Consider the following 22,251-nt stretch of genomic DNA (forward strand, 5'->3'; position numbering starts at 1 on the left):
TGGTACTAACTGTGGTACTTTCCGTCTGATGTTGGTACTTACTGTGGTACTTTCCGTCTGATGTTGGTACTTACTGTGGTACTTTCCGTCTGATGTTGGTACTTACTGTGGTACTTTCCGTCTGATGTTGGTACTTACTGTGGTACTTTCCGTCTGATGTTGGTACTTACTGTGGTACTTTCCGTCTGATGTTGGTACTTACTGTGGTACTTTCCGTCTGATGTTGGTATTTTTCCTATTGGTATTGGTTTCTTATCATTTCAACCTTAATATCGGTACTTGACTCTTTGCGCGTGGAAAGAAAGCGATTACGAATGAAGGAGAGAGAGAGAGAGAGAGAGAGAGAGAGAGAGAGAGAGAGAGAGAGAGATATAATTAGTTCAGTAATAAACACACACTTAAAACACTCATGTGTACGTATGTTTGTGTATGTAAACAATAATACGCATTGTAAAAAAAATCAATCACCAGACATGTATTGTATATGTGCACACAACCAAATACATACACACAGACACGCTATCATGTCCACCTACACTTCCGTTCACACTCAGACATGCATGAATGTGTGTGTGTGTGTGTGTGTGTGTAGAGTGGACACTGCCTTCACCACACTACCTGCCCAATCTTCCAACACCTCTCCACACCTCCTCTCCCCTCCCCATCACCCCTCCCTTCCTCTCCCCTTCACCCCTCCCCATCACCTCTTCCCTCCAGCAACCAAACACTCAGCCTACGGTATATTAAACTCCCTTGAATATGTACAGTTTTCCAATACATATCAATACATTTTAATACCACAATAAGTTAGTTCGTTCGTTAGTTCGTTAGATAAGATTAGTGATATAATTGTTCCCGTTTTTAGTACTGTATACCTGTAGTTGTGATTGGCCAGGTGTACGTGGGTTGAGGTGAGGTGTGTGTGTGTGTGTGTGTGTGTGTTAACAAAAACACACACTCCTAAAAATGTTTACCTGCCTGATAAAACTCAACAGGTGTATTGAGTGCTGGTGACGAGAGAGAAAGATAATTAAGCAATGCACCAGGTAAGTCACGATTAATAGGTGAGCCACATGAAGGTAGAATCCCTCACTCAGTTTGACCAATGTTTACATCTGCTGGGCCCTCTTTTACCTGGGGGAGGGGGAGAGGAGGGAGGTAGGAGGGGGAGAGGAGGGAGGTTGGAGGGGGGGGAAGGTGGATGGGGAGAGGAGGGAGGCAGGGGAGGGGAGAGGAGGGAGGTTGGAGGGGGAGAGGAGGAGGCTGGAGGGGGGAAAAGGGGGAGGGGGGGAAAGGTGGGAGGGGGAGAGGAGGAGGCTGGAGGGGAGAGGTGGGGCAAGCTAATTGACACAGTGAGGGAGAAAGTGTCAACATATCGCGCCAAGGAAGGTCTGATGTTTACTCCTGTGAACAACACGACCTCACCTCCGCCTGCACACACATTGGTTGGGCTATGGGACTCCAGTGTGGCCATGGCCCTCAATTATAAACTCATGATTCCTTAGTGTGGCCATGGTGCTTTAGTGTGGCCATGGTTCCTTAGTGTAGCCATGGTGCCTTAAGAGTGGCCATGGGGGCTTCAGTGTGGCCATGGCCCTCAATTATAACCATGATTCCTTAGTATGGCCATGGTTCCTTAGTGTAGCCATGGTGCCTTAGAGTGGCCATAGGGGCTCCAGTGTGGCCATGATGCCTTAGTCTAGCCATGAACACATATTACCATAGGTCCGTACATTAAAGTTTTCTTCTTTCCCTTAACTGAAGACTCAAGACATCACCCACAAGCTGAACCTCAAAGTTGTCGACTGAAAGAACACCAATTTAGCCCCGAGACTCGACACACCTCTAATTACAGGTAAACAATTTGATTATTTTGGTCCTTGGTCACCTGTTGAAGCGTAAACAGAGAGGTTGGGGGTAACATTTCTCTCACCGTCCAGGAAGTGTGTGTGTGTGTGTGTGTCCGTCCCCGTCTTCCTTCCCTTCCTCCCCCTCTTTCTCCTTCCTTCCCTCCTTCCCCTAACCCCCCCCAACTTACGAATGTTTGGGAAGTCAGATTGTTGCAAAGCCGTGATAAAGTTGATGACGTCATGAGTGATAAATTTGATGACGTCATGTGTTTACAGTTGATAGGGGTTCCGCTGAGACACTACAAACATAGGGGGTATACCGTGGGCGTGGGCGTAGGTATGGGCGTGAGTCAGCATAGTCTAGAAGATTCCTGGATTCAATTTTCTCCCAAAGTAAAAAAGGTAAAAATCATCCTTAATTAACTTACCTCAACGAATTATCTAAAGTTTACTAATTAGTTTTTTCTTCTCATTAACAGGTAAAGGTGAGAAATTACCTGATCTACGTCACCAGACTCAGGGCGGACCGTAGGGGGGGTGCGAACTAATTAATTGCCCGTAGGATTGGATGTGAGCGTTGTATTCACTCGCCCACCGCAGTAGTATAGTTGTAATGGTGGTGGAATAAATGTTAGTAGGGATGGTAGTAGTTGTGGTTGTTGTTGTGGTGGTGGTGGTCTTTTGTATGGTGGTAATAGAGGTGGTAGTGGTAATGGTGGTGGTGGTTGTGGTGGTTGTGGTAATGGTGCTTGTGGTAGTAGTAGTGGTGGTAGTGGTGGTAGTGGTGATGGTGGTGATGGTGGTGGTGGTAGTGGTGATGGTGGTAGTGGTGGTGATGGTGGTGATGGTGATGGTGGTGGTACTGGTTGTGGTGGTTGTGGTAATGGTGGTGGTGGTAGTGGTAGTGGTTGTGGTGGTTGTGGTAATGGTGCTTGTGGTAGTAGTAGTGGTGGTAGTGGTGATAGTGGTGATGGTGGTAGTGGTGATGGTGGTAGTGGTGATGGTAGTGATGGTGGTGGTAGTGGTGGTGGTGGTAGTGGTGGTGGTGGTGGTGGTGATGGTAGTGGTGGAGGTGGTGGAGATGTTCAGTAATAACTTCCATCACTATTTGTTTGACTAGGGAATGACGTCAGCGTGACGCCAGCGGGACCACACAGTTTAGACCACCTCTTAACACTTCCCACCCACCCACCCTGACCCACAACCTCCTACGATAGCTTTTGTTTTTCCTGTGTGTAAATGATAAGCCGCTTTTAGGCGAGGTAAAGTCTCGGTGTAATTTTAACGCTATTTTGGGAAACTGTTGTAGGTGAAGTAAGCCAGTTGGATGTCTTATCATATCTGTCTTGAGGAGGAGAACGGCAGCGAGAGGGTGAGAGAGACGGAGAGGTGAGAGAGACGGAGAGGTGAGAGAGAGAGAAACAAAATATGAATAAACAGTAATAATTGTGATATACCTTCGTGATTTTATGACATTTTCATATTACTATCATGTTAGCTCTAAGAGAAAGATTATCACCAGCAATCCTCTAAGGTTTTATATCTCTAGGGACTCAGTTTTTAATTCCATCCATCCATCCATCCATCCATCCGTCCCAGTCTGTACCTTCCCCTAGCCCTCCTACCCTCAGCTGTACCCATTAATATTACAGTACTTCCCTGATTACATGACCACAATACAGTACCGTATTTTCCATATTACAGTTCAAGAGTATTTTCCTGGATGTTTCACCGCCTTAACACTTATGCGCTTGTTAGATAATAGTACCTTTGGTTTGGTTAGGTTAGGTTAGGTTAGGTAAGAGAGTGTGAACTGACACGACCCATTACTTGATTTAGAATATTTATAAGAATATTATCTTTTATTAATGTTTTTTGTTGAGGTAATGAAGAGAAGAAAAAAAGCAGTCAAGTCAATAGGTAATTTTTTCTTTATATAAAATTGTTAAAATTCTTGTATAATCTAAAGTTAAATAAGAAATGATTCTTCTTCGTGTATAATTTTGTACAGTAAAAATTATGTCATTTGTGCATTTTCAGAAGTCATGGCTGCTATCCCTCCAACAACAACAATTACTACTACTACTACTACTACAGCTACTACGACTACTACTACTACTACTACTACTACAGTAAGGTGGAGGTCTATTGTTGTACTTGTGGAGGTCAAGCAAAAAGACACAGAATGACACAACCTGATGGAGGCGACGAAAAATGTATCCTTCAGCAGAAACAGAAGGTCGGGGAAGAATGTCTCACTGTCACTAAGACTTGGTGAGGCGCCGTTAGGGGTAATATATGGGCGGGACGGGTAGAGGATAATATTTAGGCGTGTGGGCGTGACGGTCGGCGATAGATCAAAGCCCAGAGACACACACCACCACACCACACCCTTGTTCTCACACCACACCATTGTTAACACTTACCAGAAAGACTAAACACACCATCCATCCCACCCCCTCCCTGTTGAGTAGTGTGGTGGGTGACGGTGGGTGATGGTGGATGATGGCTCGTTGATAACCAAGCCATTATTTAACTTTGTCTCTTCCTAAAAATCTAAAAAAAAATAAAAAAAAATCATCAAAACATTATTTTTTTTTTCTCAACATATTAGAGACAACTTGTTTATTATTGTCTATCTATCTATCTATCTATCTATCTATCAGGTCAAGCACATAATTCGCCAATCTCACTTCAGACAGTCGATACATCCAGAGCTTCAGAGGCAGTAAAGTGAATAGTGAGACCAGCCAGTACACCTGTTGACGAGGGTGTAGGAGGAGGAGAGGACGGACACCTGGCACACCTGTCGACGAGGTGGTGGGAGAGGAACCTACAGAGGGTAGTACACACTTACACCTGTTCTTGTACACACACACACACACACACACACAGTACCATTTATGATATATGTTCTACCTTTGGGAAGTAGAATAAGGAAGACGTGGGTGTGGGTGGTGTGGGCTCGATTGTGTTGGATATGGGTGGGCCAAGAAGCTTCAATTTGATGCTTGAAATCGACTAGAAAACTCTCTCTCTCTCAAGATATTTATATGTTTCTGGAAATAGATCGACCATGTAACCCCCCCCCCACCGTTCAGACACAACACTCCCTCAGTACTGCAACACTTAACACCCAGACACAACACTTGTCCCATTCTCCCTCTCTTTCTCCCTCTCTCCCTCCCTCCCTCCCTCTCAAAGCTTCAAGTACCACCATTCATTGGAGTCAACTGGCGCCCTCGACAAAACTACTTGACTACCACACACACCACTACCACCACCACTCCTGCACATCACAACACACACACTACCACCATCACCCCTGCACTGTCTTTCATACATGTGTGTGTGGTAGAGAGAGAGAGGGGGGGGGAGGGGGAGGAGGAGGAGGAGGAAGATGGAGAGAGGAAGGAGGGGTAGAGGAGAGAGAAGGAGGTAGAGGTGACAGGACAGGAGAGAGAGAGAGAGAGAGAGAGAGAGAGAGAGAGAGAGAGAGAGAGATAAAGGACCCTCGCTAGCACAAGACGCCATTAGAGGCATAGACACACCAGCTGACAGTGGTTTGGCCTTCTGACCAAATCATGCCACACTCCACCACCATACCACACCACCAACACCACCACCACACCACATCACACCACCAACACCACACCAATTATACTTTTGTTCTCGTTCCTCCTCCTCCTCCTCCTCCTCCTCTACCCCCTCGTTCTCCTTCTGCGTGTTCAATATTGTTCAGTGGTGATGGTCAGTAATGATATTTGTTCAGTATTCCTAATTAATCATGGAAATTTGTTCAGTATTCTTGGTGTGTTCAATATTGTTCAGTATTCTTGGTGTGTTCAATATTGTTCAGTATTCTTGGTGTGTTCAATATTGTTCAGTAATCATGGTATCTGTTCAGCATTGTTCAGCGGTGATGGTGATTCCCCACACCTACATTACGTGTTGGTTTATAATGAGTAACGGATTATCAGGCAACAGGAAACAACAGTTCGTAAATATACGTAGGAAATGGCGCGTCATCATATTAAACAGGAAATATTTACCAGTAAACCGGATCTGTCCTGGGATGATGTACACACGATCTAACTGTTCATACGGGACTTATTAGGAGATGTTCTGATTGGCTACCACGAGAATTACACAGTGACGTCAGAATAAAAGGCCATGATGTCACATTTGCCATGTCTTGATTGGTTACCGCGAGTATTACTTTGTGACGTCAAAACAGTGGTCGTGACATCACATTATTATTATTATTATTATTATTATTATTATTATCCTAACCCAAACCCTATCCTAACCTAACCCTTCCCCCCCCTCCCCTTCAGGTAGAGTTAGGGCGTTTCATCAACAGGTGAGGTGTACTGCAGGTGAGTGAGTTAGAGCTTCCGGTAATTCCGTCGTTGTTATCAGGACTGAAAACTCAGATCCCGAGCGTCGTTTCTCATAGCTCATGGGGTGACGGATGTGGTGTATGAACGTGTTGAGAAATATGTCTCATCCTAAGAAGTCGTGTTTCTCATGGCGTGTAGCACAGGTTGAAGAGCATTATTGGTTAGGGTAGGTTAGGTTAGGGTAGCTCAAGGAGAGTTGGGTGTGGTTGGGTGTGAGGGTGTGGTTGGAGGTGTGAGGGTGTGGTTGGAGGCGTGAGGGTGTGGTTGGAGGCGTGAGGGTGTGGTTGGAGGTGTGAGGGTGTGGTTGGAGGTGTGAGGGTGTGGCTTAGGCGGGAACGAGTAAGTACCTGCTGACACTGTGGACGGAGTTTGTTTTCTCTCCGTGCTTGTTTACACCTCAGTGAGATAGTGAACAACTGAGCATCACCAAGCGCAACTCCCAGCCCGCCTCTCTCATGTCACCACCCACCTACTTTATGATAAGGATACTACTACTACTACTACTACTACTACTGAGAGAGAGAGAAAGGAAAGAGAGAGAGAGCTATTATCTTTTGTAGGACACTAGCTAATCCTAATTAATCCCCCCCCCCTATTTAACCATTAAAGACTAAACCACAATCCTCATAGTTAGACCCAGATTCACTTAAGATTGGGGATTGGAAGGAAATGGAAGAAGACTAGAGGGAAGGTGTTTGATTCTGACTGATTCCTCTTAACAGATTCTCAAAGATTCTCTCTATGTTATATCACAACTATAGAGACAAAGACTAACATTCTTACGGAAACTTCAAATATTCTCTAACTAACTGGAATTTGTCATGTTGGTTACGTTAGGTTAATTATGTTTAGTAAAATTCGGTAAAAAAAAAATTGAAAGTATAAATATTAACAAAATGTCTTAAAAAATGTAAATAAATGTATACCAGATGCTGCAGGTGTCCGTCCGTCCGTCCGTCCGTGAAGAGTGTCACTGCCCCTGTAAAATAATCGTAAGGTAAATAATTAGACGTAAGGGGATGCTCCTCTTAAGAGAATATGTGTGACGTAACGAGATAAAGTTGTCTGGAAGTGTGTGTGCAGCAGCGGACAAAATCTTCCTACTGTTACCCACCACAGAGAGCTTCCCACCCCACCCTGACCCAACCCCGACCGAGACCCAACCCCGACCCGACCCCACCCCGCCCCGCCCCAGAATCTCCCAGTCAAGATGTCGGACCGAACAAACGCCTCTGGTGATTATTTTTATACCACCAAATTTATGAGAAGTCAGATCCATCCTGGGTGAGAGATGGTGCTGCCTATCTCCTCCCTCACCCTCACACCCCCATCACCCCCATCACCCCCTCCCCTTCACCCCCTTCACTACCTCAAGGTCCATTATGTCTCCCTAATCCCTCAAACACATATTAGTTTTACCAGTAGGGGACGAGAGAGAAAGAGAGAGATTTGGGGAGCTTTCAGAAAGACAAGGAAAATAAGAAAGAGAGAGGAATTGATAAGAGAGCAATAGATAGTAAATGGATGAAGAAAATAGAAGAGAAAGGGAGGGAGACGCCGGGAGATTGAGTAAGAAAGAGAGAAAGAGCGAGAGTAAAAGAAAGTACACATGGTTGTTGAGCCAGTACACACAGCAGGGGGTAATGGCATAATACTCTTGGGGTGGTGTTGGCGGCTCCTCTCACCTTTGTTTACCTCCTCCAGGTGCTCCTGACGGTACAAGTGGGCCACCAGAGGAACCCCTGAGTCTTGGGGGTCCATCTCCCGACGACCCTGTTGGAGTAGAGGCTCCTGTAGGTAAATATTATCCTTTTGGTGCAGGTGGAGACTGTCTCTAGGGCTAGGTGGAGACTGTCTCTAGGGCCAGGTGGAGACTGTCTCTAGGGCCAGGTGGAGATTGTCTCTAGGGCCAGGTGGAGATCACCCCTAGGCCAGGGTGAGACTGCCCCTAGGCTGTGTGAGACTGTCTCAGGGCCAGGTGGGAGACTGGTCTCAGGGCTGTGCAGACTGGGTTCCCTAGGGCCAGGTGGAGACTCCTTAGGGTGAAGCCTCTGTTAGCGCAGGTAGTTAGTCTTGTTGACATACAAAACGGTTCGCCCACATGACCCCATACAGTACACATATGATAGAAGAGAGACACTCTCTCTCTCTCTCTCAATGTTCACTAGTGGAATGGGAACACAGGAAGAGCTTGGCCCAGGGTGACGGAAACTGTGGGTCATAGTTGTTTACAGTCCTGGAGGTGTGTGTGTGTGTGTGTCCTGTTTACTGTTTTGTGTACTGTACTTGTAAAATGGGGAGCCTTGTGATAATGACTACTGGAGACAATTCTTAGGATTACATGAAGATTAGGTTAGGTTGTAGGTTGGTTTAGGTTAGGTTAGGTAAGGTTAGGATAGGTGAGGTTAGAGGTAGGTAAGGTTAGGATAGGATAGGATAGGTGAGGTTATCGTCAGGTTAGGTTGGTTTAGGTTAGGTTAGTGTTAGGGGTAAGGTTAGGATAGGTGAGGTTATCGTCAGGTTAGGTTGGTTTAGGTTAGGTTAGGTTAGGTGTTTTATCATCAGGCAAAGAAAGCTCGAGGGCTTAATCTTCCGGTGCTCCTCAATATAAAGCTGATTTAAGTCACTTTAATATTGTATTTGGCCAAGACAGACGATTTAGTTCATCACAGAGAGACTCCTCACCCCAACCCCCTCCACCCCCACCACACAACCCCACCCACCCCAACCCCTACCCCATCACCCACACCCACCCCTCCCCACCACCCCCTCAACCCCGTACCCAAGGGGCTAAGTAAGTGAAATAGGCTCTGGGGAAAATACCAGATCATGACTGAGTTTCCTGTATGGATGTTGTTCTCGTCTGTCTGTCTGTCCGTTTATCTGTCTCTCTGTCTGTCTGTCTGTTTATCTGTCTCTCTGTCTGTCTGTCTCACCACCAACAAAATGCCGTAATCTAACCTAAATTTAGCCAATCTAACTTAATCTAATCTGACTTAACCTAAGTGAATCTAATCTAACTTAACTGAACGCACCCTAACATCCTAACTTAGATTACGATAGGTTAGGTTAACATTAGATTAGGCAAGGTTAGGTTAGGTTATATTTTTCAAAGGGAACGAGAAACAATAAATATTACAACATCGCTAACATCTGTGTCATAGTATGTCACCCTCTCCAACAACCTTCCTATTGGCTCATTTTACCTCTACGTCATACCTGTTGTGTCGTGATTGGTCAATATTGCAGACACACTATCGGAGACAGATGATTGGTTCTTTTAAAAGTTATCCAGTTTCAGATAATTTTGTTGAAAGTCGTTTATTTCTCTTAAGTTATAAAGTGAAGGTTGTTATTTTATTCGTGTCGCAATAACTACTCGTTAAAATAAGCATGTCCGTGGTTATCCTTTCAAAAAGTGTGCACGAGAATGAGTAAATGGCGGCTGCATTTCTAAGAAACATTATTGGCAGCTTTGTGCCCAGGCTACATGTTGACCGAGGCTCGTCTACTGCCATAACATTATTACCATTATAAATTGTCACCTGTATCTAACTCTTAAGACAATACATCAGATTAAATATTATATCACACCTACTTTACATAACGCGTCTTGGTATACTGACAGATAAGAGAAAATAATTCGCTCGAAAGTAGGCAATGCTTTTTCTCGTGAACTGGGTTACTTGTGGTTCACTACTGTTTACACGTTGGGCCCGTCCGAAAATGCCGCCTTCCCTCGCCGGCGGAGTCAACATCAACGTTATTGTTCATCTTCCTTCCCGCTAGAATTACTAATTACTCAAAGAGAAAACTATAAGATAGTAACTTGTTGTAGATGTCATTAATACCGTTCGTTTATATGACAGTATAATTATCTAGTGGTCAAATAATTATGGCTTGTGACCATATTCGGACACCAGGGAAGGCGAAGTGTATTTAAACCTCGGGCAGGACGCTGGAGGCTTATCTTAGTGAGCGCCTGGCGTTGAGGAGACACACACTCTCGCTCCTCTTGCTAGTGAACTTGTGCCTTGTGTTTTTACTAGCACACTTAACTTAAAAACTCAAGAGAAAAATACGGACTCTCGAGATCAGAAAAGAAAAATATTGTGCTACGCGTGTGAGTGAAGGTGGAAAATAATACCCTCGTGTCTTGCGTGTGGAGCAAACTTGACCAAGAAACAACCTGGGAATGCGGAGACTTAGTGATACACCCGGGTAAGTTGGCCTTCTCTCTCTCTCTCTCTCAATAACCATAGACTCTGATACTAATAACGTGGTATTTAAATATTCAACCAACAGAATTCTTCCCTGTCAGCTCAACACATGGTCCAGAAGACGCTCCTGAAGGCTTGATACACCCCCCACCGTAACCTACTGAAGGGGTGTGTAAAGTCGAGTTCAATACATGACTTGGGAGACGGGCTATAGCAGGGTTGTCTTGAGTGTGGACAGAGGCGGTCGGTTACACTATCAAGGAACGTGTCGCAGAGTTTAGTCACTTAAAAGAATTGTGGGAAACTGTTAAAATAAGTCCTACGAGACGGTTTCCTAGTGGATAGAACCCTTTGATATAATTTTCCAATAGACAAATTTTATCGGACAGTTTTTCAATAGACAACATTCTAGACAGTTTTCCCAATAGACATTTTCATAGGCCGTTTTCCAATAGGCAGAACTATATCAGTTTTGCAATAGACAACCATATCAGAGTTCACGGTCGACAGAATATTCACCGTCAGTTTAACAAAAGCGGACGCGTCAAGTTAAACTGCTTTTAGTGTTGAGAATTTGTTCTTACAGAATTTATCTTATCTCAGGTCGTTTGTTTATTTCCACTTGAAGAAAACAACAAACAAATGGGATACAATAGTGGAATAACTTTGACTAAGGGAGATAAATGTAATTAATATATGAGCGAATGAACAACACAATCCTTACATGTAATTCCAGGTTGGACACGGTAGACACGAGATGTATATAATGAAAAATGGCGGGAAACGAGAAGAGGAAAAGACCTGTTAAACCTACGTGTTAATTATATACAAAAGAATGGTGTAATGTTGACAGAAAAGCTCCATATCTAAAGACTGGTGTTTTATTTTTGAGACAGGATATTGCAGTAGTAGTGTAAAAGGATATGTGGTGTCGGTGAATTTGTAACTGATATAGCCTAGTGTATTGTGCACCCTTTACTGAACCTGTGAGAGGTAGTGCAACATGATTACATAGAGACTGTAGAGGTCACATATCACTTTTATCACACCTCAATAGTCAACGTAGCATTAAATATTATAGAGTTGATTCAATGCACATGTTCACAAAAGCTTTTATATAGGAATTGATATATTGGCGTAAAATGTGTATATAGTTTTAAGATATCATACATACTATCAACATCAAGTGCTGCGCCATTTCACACTGTATGTTTACACAGTCACTAAGAAGCTCATGTTCTCACGCTCCAAGTCTTAGCGGTTTAATAGATGGCCAAATCTTGGTCCACATATTGTACAGTACAGGGATGATATAGTATGGAGAGTCGTGTGGCCTACTGCCCATGTTAATTCCTCCGTGTTTACATTATGTATAGTGGAGTGGTCATGTGGTGTAATGGTGTGTGTGTGTGTGTGTGTGGTCATGTGGAGGTATGTGGAGTGATGTGGTGTCGATGGTGACAAGCAAAAATTAATGTTCGAGTCAACTATAAGATCATTACTACATGACGGCATCCATATATAGGCGGAAAAGAAGAAGTACAGTTTTAAGTTAGTAACATCCTTCTCGGGGTTGTGAGTTAGTATATACGAGGCTAGAGTTGTGAATTAGTGTATTTCTGATTCGTTTATTGAGTCAGTACAGTGCGTTCAGTTTTAGTAGCGTGAAGGTCTGTTTACAACCGTCCTTGATTACCGGGAGACTTTCACGCCCGTATTGTTAAACAACATCTTCCCTTGAAGAGGGTCGTCGTGTTTCAACCCGAGTTTTAAAATAAACGAGTCCTGAGGGACACCGCAGTACAGTACTTAACGGGGAGGTGTGGCGGTACAATTAACTAATTTCAATATTATAAATTAATTTTATTGGAATTAGTTACTTGTACCGCCACACCACCCCGTTAAGTACTGTACTGCGGTGTCCCTCAGGACTCGTTTATTTTAAAACTCGGGTTGAAACACGACGACCCTCTTCAAGGGAAGATGTTGTTTAACAATACGGGCGTGAGGCCACTACACACACACACACACACATATATATATATATATATATATATATATATATATATGTAAAGACCTAGGACTTAGGGATAGAAATCCCTTTCCAGACTAATCAGGATCTTAATAAAGGAAAGTCAAGGACCATGGTTTTCTGAGGAATAACAAACAACCGTTTGAGACTGGCATCACTTAACTATAAAAAATATAACAAAACTCTGACACCACTCAACAAACATCAAATAATTACGGGAGTCAAACAAATAAGGCAGTCAACAGTTAATGGAGTCAAACAATTAAAGGAAGCAAAAAATTAAAGGAATCAAACAAATAATGGGAGTCAGCAATTAATGGATTCAAACAATTAAATGGAGTCAACAATTGATAGAATCGAACAATAAAGGGGAGACAGCAATTAATGGAATCAAACAATCATAGAATCAAACAATGAACAAAGATTTCCTACGGCAGTGGTCCTGGGGGAAGGTTCTGGAACACGTTGATGCACACTCAGGGTAGGGAAGCGTCCATTCAACTCCACACTCGGCGACGTCTTGAAATGGCAGGAGAACACCGGGGCACAGACGGAATGTGATGAACTGATGGTCGTGGTATGCGGTAGATGACCAGAGAGTTGGCAGTTGATAGGTGAAGGTCTGGGGACACAGCCCACGAGTCCAGGACCTATGATGAGATCACAGCCAGAATTTGACGGACAGCCGGGTAGCTAGATACTGACGGTATGGCGGCTGGGTTGAATCTGCCGGTGACGCAGATAGTCGCTGCCGTTCTCACCTCTGTCCAAACAGCCCCAAGTGTCGTCCGCACTAGCAAACAAGCGAGTTAGCAGCGGTAACCAGCAGGAAGATCGTTTCCGCCCTTACAATATATATATATATATATATATATATATATATATATATATATATATATATATTATTTATTATATATATATATATATATATATATATATATATATATATATATATATATATATATATATATATAATTTATTTATTTATTTATTTTTATTTATTTATTTTTTTATGGTGCGCTGCCGCAAAATTCCTTTTCGTCATACAAAATTTAGGTGTTTTGTAGATAGTTTAATGGCGCTGAAATCAAATGACAGAAATTGGAGCGTTCTTTAACCTGTCACTTTATACATAGGGCTGTAATGCGTTCTCCAAATGTACACAGTACTTTAATTAATAAATGTACGTACGGAAGCTAAAGGTAGAGGAGTAAAATTATAACTAAATTCATTATTATTTTTAAGACTGCCGCCAGCTGTTACCATAACGGCGTCAGGTAGTAAACAGTGGTTCTTGCCCATCTTGGAATAAACCCTTGCCTGACTTAGAACTGATTTTGTACTGTCACTTTGTTCTGTTAACTACTTTTTCAAATATTAATTTTGTTCCTATTTAGACCATTACCTAATGTGTGTCACAATCGGTGAATTCATAGAATGTATCATGGTCATAGACTGTGTGACGGTGAAAGTTAGTTATCTTTTGTCACACAACGTTCTGTAGTCAGCTGTTGTTTTGTTGTAGCACACGTACACACACATACACACACTATTTATCATCCTTAATATCTGAAGGAAAGTTTACTCTGCTTAGCTAGTTCTGCTGATGCCTTTCTGTATACTAACATGTCGCTTTTTACTGTGTGCACGACGAACATCAATATAAAGACACTGGACATATTACCATGAACGAACTGTAAATGTCTTGTAACCTAATTAAAAACTTTCATCAATGTTACCTAAATGACTTGGGTTAGTCTTGAGTTAAATGGCACGACAGACACCACGAATGTCCAAAAATCCAAATCCTGGTTACATAAGAAAAGAAACAACATTGAAATATTTCTTCCGGATTCTCAAATTTCTGTACTTTAAAATTCATCTTGTAAGAGGGTAGTATCAGTGTAGGTTTGAATTCCATATTAATTACTGTTTTGTGTTATGTTTGATGTTGGTCTGGTATATTTATGTTCTAATATTCCAAGTTAGGGGAATATAACAACTTTGGCCCAACATCGTACTTTGGGAGGTATTTTTAAACTATTTTCATATATATCCTTCCTCCTTCACTAGATGGTGGACAGTGGTGGTGGTGGTGGCGGCGGTGGTCGTGGGTATCACGGCGCAGGACCAGGTCTTCCCTAAGTTGTTTGACACCGACGGCTTCCCCAACCTTCTCCACTACTCTAGAAACGACGTCTACCCGACCAACCAAGTCTACCCGACCAACCAAGTTTACCCGACCAACCAAGTCTACCCGACCATCCAGGTCTACCCTACCAACCAAGTCTACCCAGCCATTCCCAGTCTTCCCCCGGTGAGTGATGACTCGTGTATACTGACTAATTTTACCGTAATATTTCTAACCTGAAAGTGATGTTGATTTTTATTCCAAAAAATCACAATACACGTAACAAGTTATTATAAAACTGTAATTAGTAACTTTGTTTATGAATGAGGAAATAAACCGATGACTTAGGGTATAGCTGTATTCCGCCCTGTCTTTATAGCCAATGCATGGGAACAACATTCATAATACATAGACAGATATTCAATATAGCCGTCATACAAGTTTTCAGTTACTTCAGCATGTATATGGACAATGTAACTAGATAGTGTGGTTATGTATACAGTGATAAACAGTAAGGTAATTCGACCAAGGATACCCAACAGAGCCACCCGATGCTTATTTCCAGTAGGGTCTCACATTACACAAAGCAATTATGACAAAAAAAATGTCTCTCTCAAACCTTCTCTCACCAATGTATAATCCATGTTTATTGTGGCAGTTCTCGAAGGCTCGGGTGCTTAACATGACCCAGACGACGGACTTGCGAGAATACATCATGAAATATGTGAAGGACCCAAGGATCTGCTCCTCCAAGCTCCTACGAGAACTCATCCTGGGCAAGGTAGGTTCCTCGGGTTGATCCAGTTCATGTTCATTGTATTAAATTTAGTTCATTTATTTAGAAACAATATTAGTGGTAATATTACACGTTCTGAAATGAAAATGTAAAGTTTATTCAGGTACAAAACCAAGGTAACAACAAAACGAAATGAGAGTTTGGGTAAAAATTTTTGTGCTATGATTGTTATAAATACCAGTAAGAAAAATACATTTATTTAGTGATTATGTAATAGCTTGCACACGTAACTCAACCATAGTAAAGGAAGAAGGAAGAGAGAGAATTGTTTGTCTTGTGTAACTAAATAAGATTACCCTAAATTGATATACAGATATCAATTTAAGAAAGAAAATGGCACTGGAAAAGGCTTTTGAAGGCAAACTACAGGATATTTCAATAAGTATTTAGGTATTTAGAATTTTGTCCGTATTGACGTATAAGTGTTCGTAATGAGAATTGTTGCTACAGTCCACATATACAGGTACACACAATTTGAATTTATTTCCGGTTCTGTTAAGGTTTAGTTGTCTCTTCCATTTCAACTTTACACTGTTTGTTGTCTTCCAACTTAATATCTCTTATCAGTATTCATGTGTCTCATCTGTACCGTACGTACTCACTTTCTCTGGCTTTCACTTCTGCTCCTGACCCAGACCATCATAACCCTGTGGTCTTGTATCTATATATGGTAATGACTTCTTACGTCTATGTTAGTGTCTTTAGTATACGTGTAATGATGAATTTGTCCTCACCTTTGTATGTTCTTGCAGGAGGAAACAGACGTAAGGGCCAAGATCTGGTGGAGTAGACGGTGCCAGGGGCGCCGTGGGAGCCCAATAAACACTTCTACAAAATTGTCAGAAAGTACGTTGATCAGATACCGTCGCAAAAGTACAAATCGTTCGAGTCCCAAGAACACTCTGGACCGTAAGTTGCGTGTCACTGCACGTAGTGTCCACAGGTAGACGTAGTGCTAAGTGAACAAAATAGTTCCTCTCTCAAATCTTCCAAAATACGAAGATTGTCCGTATGATTGTTTTTATCTGATATCCTTTTTTGGTCCCCAACTCTTATTTGTAACTTTTCACATAATGGCTCAACTATGCAGTGAAGCCTTGGCAAAAAAAAATAATAATAAAATTATATTCAATGGAATTTGACCCCTTTTCTCTGGATGAATTTCAAACAGTGACACCAACATCATGGCTTACTAGACAGGCCATGATAAGGTTCTGGAAAAAAAAAATATACTGTATGTGATGTCTTGTATATGACTGTATCCATATTTGTTTTCCATCTTCAAGTTTTAATAAAAAATAATAATAACTATAAAATGAAATATCACTTTCTTGTGCTTGTGCTTTTCATGCTTTATCAAGATATGCAGATACTTAAAAGCAATTAATGTATTGTCTATTTATATCTGCTTACTATGATTGAATAGCACATCAATAGCTTGAGTGTTGAGAAATTGAATCATAGGTTTAGTTCAATGGTAAATAATGTTCTGACCATACCCTCCTCTTCTGTAGGTTCTGTAAATGACAAACGTATGAAGAAGCTGGAATCACTTCTCAGGAACAAGAAGATTCAGTGTAACGCCAAGAAGTCGGTAGTAAAGCTGCCCAACGATGACTCGGACATAACGTCCTTGAAGCCCTCCTGTGTGTATATCAAACAGTGTGGTGGCTGCTGTGACTCCCCGTTCCTTGAGTGCCGACCTACCAAGATAAAGAAGAAGACTTTTTGGGTAATACTGTGCTTGTCCAGAGTCTTAGTGACTTCATGTGTCATATTAGTCACCTGTTATGTTCATCCTCCCTATGTCAGTACCTGTATGGTCACCTTCCCTATGTCAGTACCTGTATGGTCATCCTCCCTATGTCAGTACCTGTATGGTCATCTTCCCTATGTCAGTACCTGTATGGTCATCCTCCCTATGTCAGTACCTGTATGGTCATCCTCCCTATGTCAGTACCTGTATGGTCACCTTCCCTATGTCAGTACCTGTATGGTCATCCTCCCTATGTCAGTACCTGTATGGTCATCTTCCCTATGTCAGTACCTGTATGGTCATCCTCCCAGTACCTGTATGGTCATCCTCCCTATGTCAGTACCTGTATGGTCATCTTCCCTATGTCAGTACCTGTATGGTCATCCTCCCTATGTCAGTACCTGTATGGTCATCTTCCCTATGTCAGTACCTGTATGGTCATCCTCCCAATGTCAGTACCTGTATGGTCATCCTCCCTCCCTATATCATTAACTGTATGGTCATCTTCCCTATGTCAGTACCTGTATGCATCTCAATCTCCATACCTCTTGCAGCTATAAAAGTGGAAAGAGACAAGGATGAGGATAAGGATAGCACACACATGAGAGAGATGAGTTGTGTAAGAAAGTAAATGAGAAATAGTAAGGTTGTCATGCAAACAAAGACAGAAACTTTGGGAAGCAGCATTTGGCTATATACTCTATATTGCTATAAGATTAAGTGTGACAGTTGTGTGGCTGGGATTTATATGAATATTGTATCTTTTGTTGAGAAGCTGTACATAAAACATTGATGGGCTGAATAGTAATACTTTTCTTCACTATTCAAACTGCATTAAATTAACCTTTCTTATATTGAACATTAGAAAAAAAAAAAAAAAAAAAAAATATATATATATATATATATATATATATATATATATATATATATATATATATATATATATATATATATATATATATATATATATATATATATATATATATATATATATATATATATATATATATATATATATATATATATATATATATATATATATATATCTTGTCGTCAGCACTAATCAACTTCATTGTACTTTTTTTCTACAAATTATATTAATGTTAATGTTTTCAACTACTGTATATCTAAAAAATAGTTTGTTTTCCTTACATCCAACAGGTACTGGCCACCAGGAGGGACACATCTGCCATTTCATCTGGTAACTTGTTGCATAAAGTCACTGTAGAAGAACACAAGAAGTGCCAGTGTGAGTGTAAGGTACGTACAGTATTTGTTTCTTCCAAGAGGAATATGCATTTCATAAGCTCAAACTTTAAGTCAATTTAACACTTAGATATTTCAGCAGTGTCTCAAAATCTTATTAATCTTATAATTTGACAACTTTTCACAATAAAATTTTTAAATTATGAGACATGTATGCTGAAGATTATCATAGTTTACACCTTTGATGCTTCGCTCACTCCGAGACTTATGGTTGGCCATTTGGAGCCTCGTACCCAGAGTCTAGAGCCAAAGTAACCAACTAAACACCCAAATGTCATAATCACTTAGACAACAGATGAATTTTTTGTTGAATTGGATATATGAATCTTGTTTAGAATAATTATACTGTGCAGTATATAGATATTATGTTGAGTACAGTAAATAACCTGTTTGCTCTTGTCATGGTACAGGTGCGTGAGACAGACTGTACAGAGAAGCAGCGCTACCATAGTGATTCCTGCAGCTGCTATTGTCCTACAGAGAGACGTACTTGCTCCAGTGGCAAGGTCTGTGTTATACCATTTATCATAAGAGTGAAAATATTGATGGGATAGAACAGTGTTTTTCTTTGAACATGCACACAAACACATGCTTACACACACACACACACAAACACACTTACACACACACATGCTTACACACACACACACATGCTTACACACGCACACACACACACGCTTACACACGCACACGCACCATATATCGTGTAATATTGCCAACTAGACTACTAACCTGACCTTTATATATATATTCCAAGTGATATTAACTCTTTCTTAAATAATAACACTGACTTTGGAATGTTACTGTACAGGTGTGGAATGAGAAGACGTGTGAATGCATTTGTAATAATAAAGCAGAGTGTACCACAGGAAGGGTCTTCGACGAGAACACCTGCAGGTAAGTTGCATCACTTGTTCTTTATTAATCTTAACTGGTTATATCGGGTTTGGATTGGCATGACACTTTTTTTCTGTAGTTGCGTGTTTGTAGAAAGAGGATGTCTATAGTGTGTCTTTTGGTGAAATGGTCAGTGTCAGGCTTTCTTTCATCATCAGAATTTAATCGTAAACAATAATTTAAGTGTTAGGTAATATAAGTCTTCCCAACATACCTGAATTTCTGTTTTAGATTTTGGGGTTCCCAGTTCCTAAGACCCTAACTTGTACTGTAGGCCCATAAGCACTATAAACATCATCTTAACACACGGAGGTTCTGAAATTGTGCAAACATTGGTATCCCTGATGTGACCCTTTAAGATTTTGTAACATCCAATTCCCGGCATACATAATAACGTACATTATGGTTATGATGCTCGACATAATAATCATATAGGTTATTTGTCAGGAATTATTTATTATTAGTAAATTACACTAATTTTATATACACTCCTGTACCTACATGTGTTCACTTCCTGTGTTGACGAAAGACAACTTGTGTGTACGCACCCTTGTCTAACATCAGTGTCTTGTCTTGTTTTTTTAGGTGTGCAGACCCCCGCGTATAAAGACCTTAACAACTTCTAACCCTGAGTCAGAGACAGCGAGACAGTTCTCACATACTCATCAACAGCTGACACAATATTGCTTCATTGTTTAGTCAGTGTTGCTTAACTCGGTCACAGGAGAAATCTGGACTGTCAACAAACTTCTGCCTCCAGCCACTTCAGTGATGGATCAAACTTGGAACTAAATATCTTGACATGTGTGACTCGCTGCTTCAACTCTTACCTGACACTACTAATACCCACCTGCAAACATTCCATTGAACAGGGACGCCTTCCTTGGTTCTTTCAATTATTTCATGTGTTTTCTAACCTACAAATGAGACACACTGAGCTCTTCACTGTATATATGCATATAATAAGAGCACATGTCTTGAATTTTTCTACTCTGTATGACCTGTAATTTGTATAGACATATTGTGATAAGATGTAAACTTGTTGAAAACTCTGGTTCCATGAATGCATCTTCTCGATTTGATTATCTTTACAAAAACAAGTCAGTGTTCTAAGGAAGACTCAATTCCTTTCAAACAATTAATTTATTTGACTTTCGAGAGATTTATAGACTCTTCCGACAAGCATGTCTGGCTGCACATCGCTTCACTGCGTGTCTCTTGTGTATGTTATAAGGAGAACCCCCTCTGTATTGTCCTGTGTCCCTTAATGCTGTCTCTGAACATTATTTATTGTAATCTAGTCTTGTCACAGTGCGTGTTGTCGTTCAGCATACCCACGGTGCGTCCTGCATGGCTTACCAGGGCTCAGGACTGCCCTGAAGCTCACGTGTTCACCCACACATGCCCTTGTCCACTTTCCAGATGTCTGAGGACTTGAATCGCATTCCAGACCTCCCTGTGGGTGAACCTCCAGACCTCACCTCTCTCTTCCCTGGCCACAGCTGGACTTGCCAGAGAAGACGAGCGACAGTTTGGTTGAACACAATGTATTCATGGCATTAGAGCAGTTTATTGGAAAGATATAGTTGCCCCACAGGAAGAGCCCTCAGTAGAGTTAAACAATGAGATACAGTGTTATATTGTGACCTGCCAAGGGAGATATGGAAGATACCTCGGCCTGAAAATAAATATTTATTAAAATTGATATATGTATTATGTATTGCAGTATCATATTCCTTACAACTGTGATTAATTAGGTAATAGGTTATTTTAAGTTCATAAAGACCTGCTCAGCAGGAAAGTTGTAAAGTACATTACTTTTTTACCTGTTGAATTTATGGATTTTTTTTCTCAAAGATCCACCATAGTTTAACCTCTCTCTCTCTATTCTGTTGAGTGTCAGTACCTGGGTAAAGATGGTGGCAGATGGGACCAGTGAAGATGTAACAAGTAATGACTAGAGGTACTCGAACCCTGCCACCATCCTCTACCCAGATGTACTTCTTAAGTTTTGTTATGAGTCTTATATATTATTTTTCTTAATTACAATTGATTACTATTCCTGTTGAAAGAATTTTTTGCTTCAAAATTTTTTTGATTGTTACAGAATACCATAGCAATAAGTATTTAAGCATAGTTATTTGTAGGGTATTTTTATATGTTAAAAACATGATTTTTTATAAACTGAAAAGGAGTGAGGGACAAAGAGGTGTTTAAGTGAGGGAGTGTGTATGTAAATGTGCCATGAGGGAGCGAATGGCTACTGCTAGTCACTAGGATACACTTAGTAATTTATGAGAGATTACTACACACATATTTAACTAAAATGAATCTTCGATAGTGAATAAAGATTTATTTTAAAGGATGATCTAAGAGTTTTGATGCCTTCTTTGTGTTGTCCTCACCTGACAAGTCCCTTGTGGCTTACTTTCTGTGTCCTCGGCATCTTCAGGTCAAAGTGCCAGGTATGACTACAGTGAAGAGATGTAAACAGATTAATGCTTTACTACCATGTACAGTCTATACACAATGAAATTACTGTAATGTGTAGTCATACACATAAGAAATAAATTCAAATGATCATGATATTGGCAGTGATTGGTAAAATAATGCCATTTGTGGTAAAAGGAAAGCATATTTTGGCATTTACCTGTACAAGGTATAAATAAATAGAGCCTCAAGCATGTGATTATAATGTAAGTTCTATATACTACAAAGTAAATGTATATTGCAGGAAATACTTGTAGTTTATATGAGTACAGTATATCTTGTTGCTGCATGCCATGTTAGTTGACATCAAGTAAAGGTGTTTTGAGATGCACGGAATAGCTAACGCGTTGGCTTTCCCGGACTGTCGTTAAAAAATACGACATTTGTACAGTGTCTTGGAAATAACTGTT

At 41.0% G+C, this 22,251-nt stretch overlaps 1 protein-coding gene across 4 annotated transcripts; it reads left to right on the forward strand.

Moving 5' to 3' along the window:
* Positions 1–10,234: 10,234 nt before the first annotated feature.
* Positions 10,235–21,717, forward strand: LOC121870033 (balbiani ring protein 3-like). Of its 4 annotated transcripts, none has more exons than XM_042371769.1 (9): positions 10,235–10,474; positions 14,579–14,822; positions 15,295–15,417; positions 16,185–16,341; positions 16,947–17,164; positions 18,350–18,448; positions 18,865–18,960; positions 19,266–19,351; positions 19,937–21,717. In XM_042371769.1, exons 1-9 carry the CDS (start codon positions 10,449–10,451, stop codon positions 19,956–19,958), a joined length of 1,071 nt encoding a protein of 356 aa, XP_042227703.1. In that variant the 5' UTR covers positions 10,235–10,448; the 3' UTR covers positions 19,959–21,717. The 4 variants fall into 4 exon arrangements, with proteins under 4 accessions (XP_042227703.1, XP_042227705.1, XP_042227706.1 ...); XM_042371771.1 differs by having other exon boundaries at positions 20,774–21,717; XM_042371772.1 differs by having other exon boundaries at positions 20,802–21,717.
* The last annotated feature ends 534 nt before the right edge of the window (positions 21,718–22,251 follow it).

The sequence above is a fragment of the Homarus americanus genome, unplaced genomic scaffold (assembly GCF_018991925.1).
Source record: "Homarus americanus isolate GMGI-L3 unplaced genomic scaffold, GMGI_Hamer_2.0 scaffold14467, whole genome shotgun sequence".
Lineage (NCBI taxonomy): Eukaryota > Metazoa > Arthropoda > Malacostraca > Decapoda > Nephropidae > Homarus > Homarus americanus.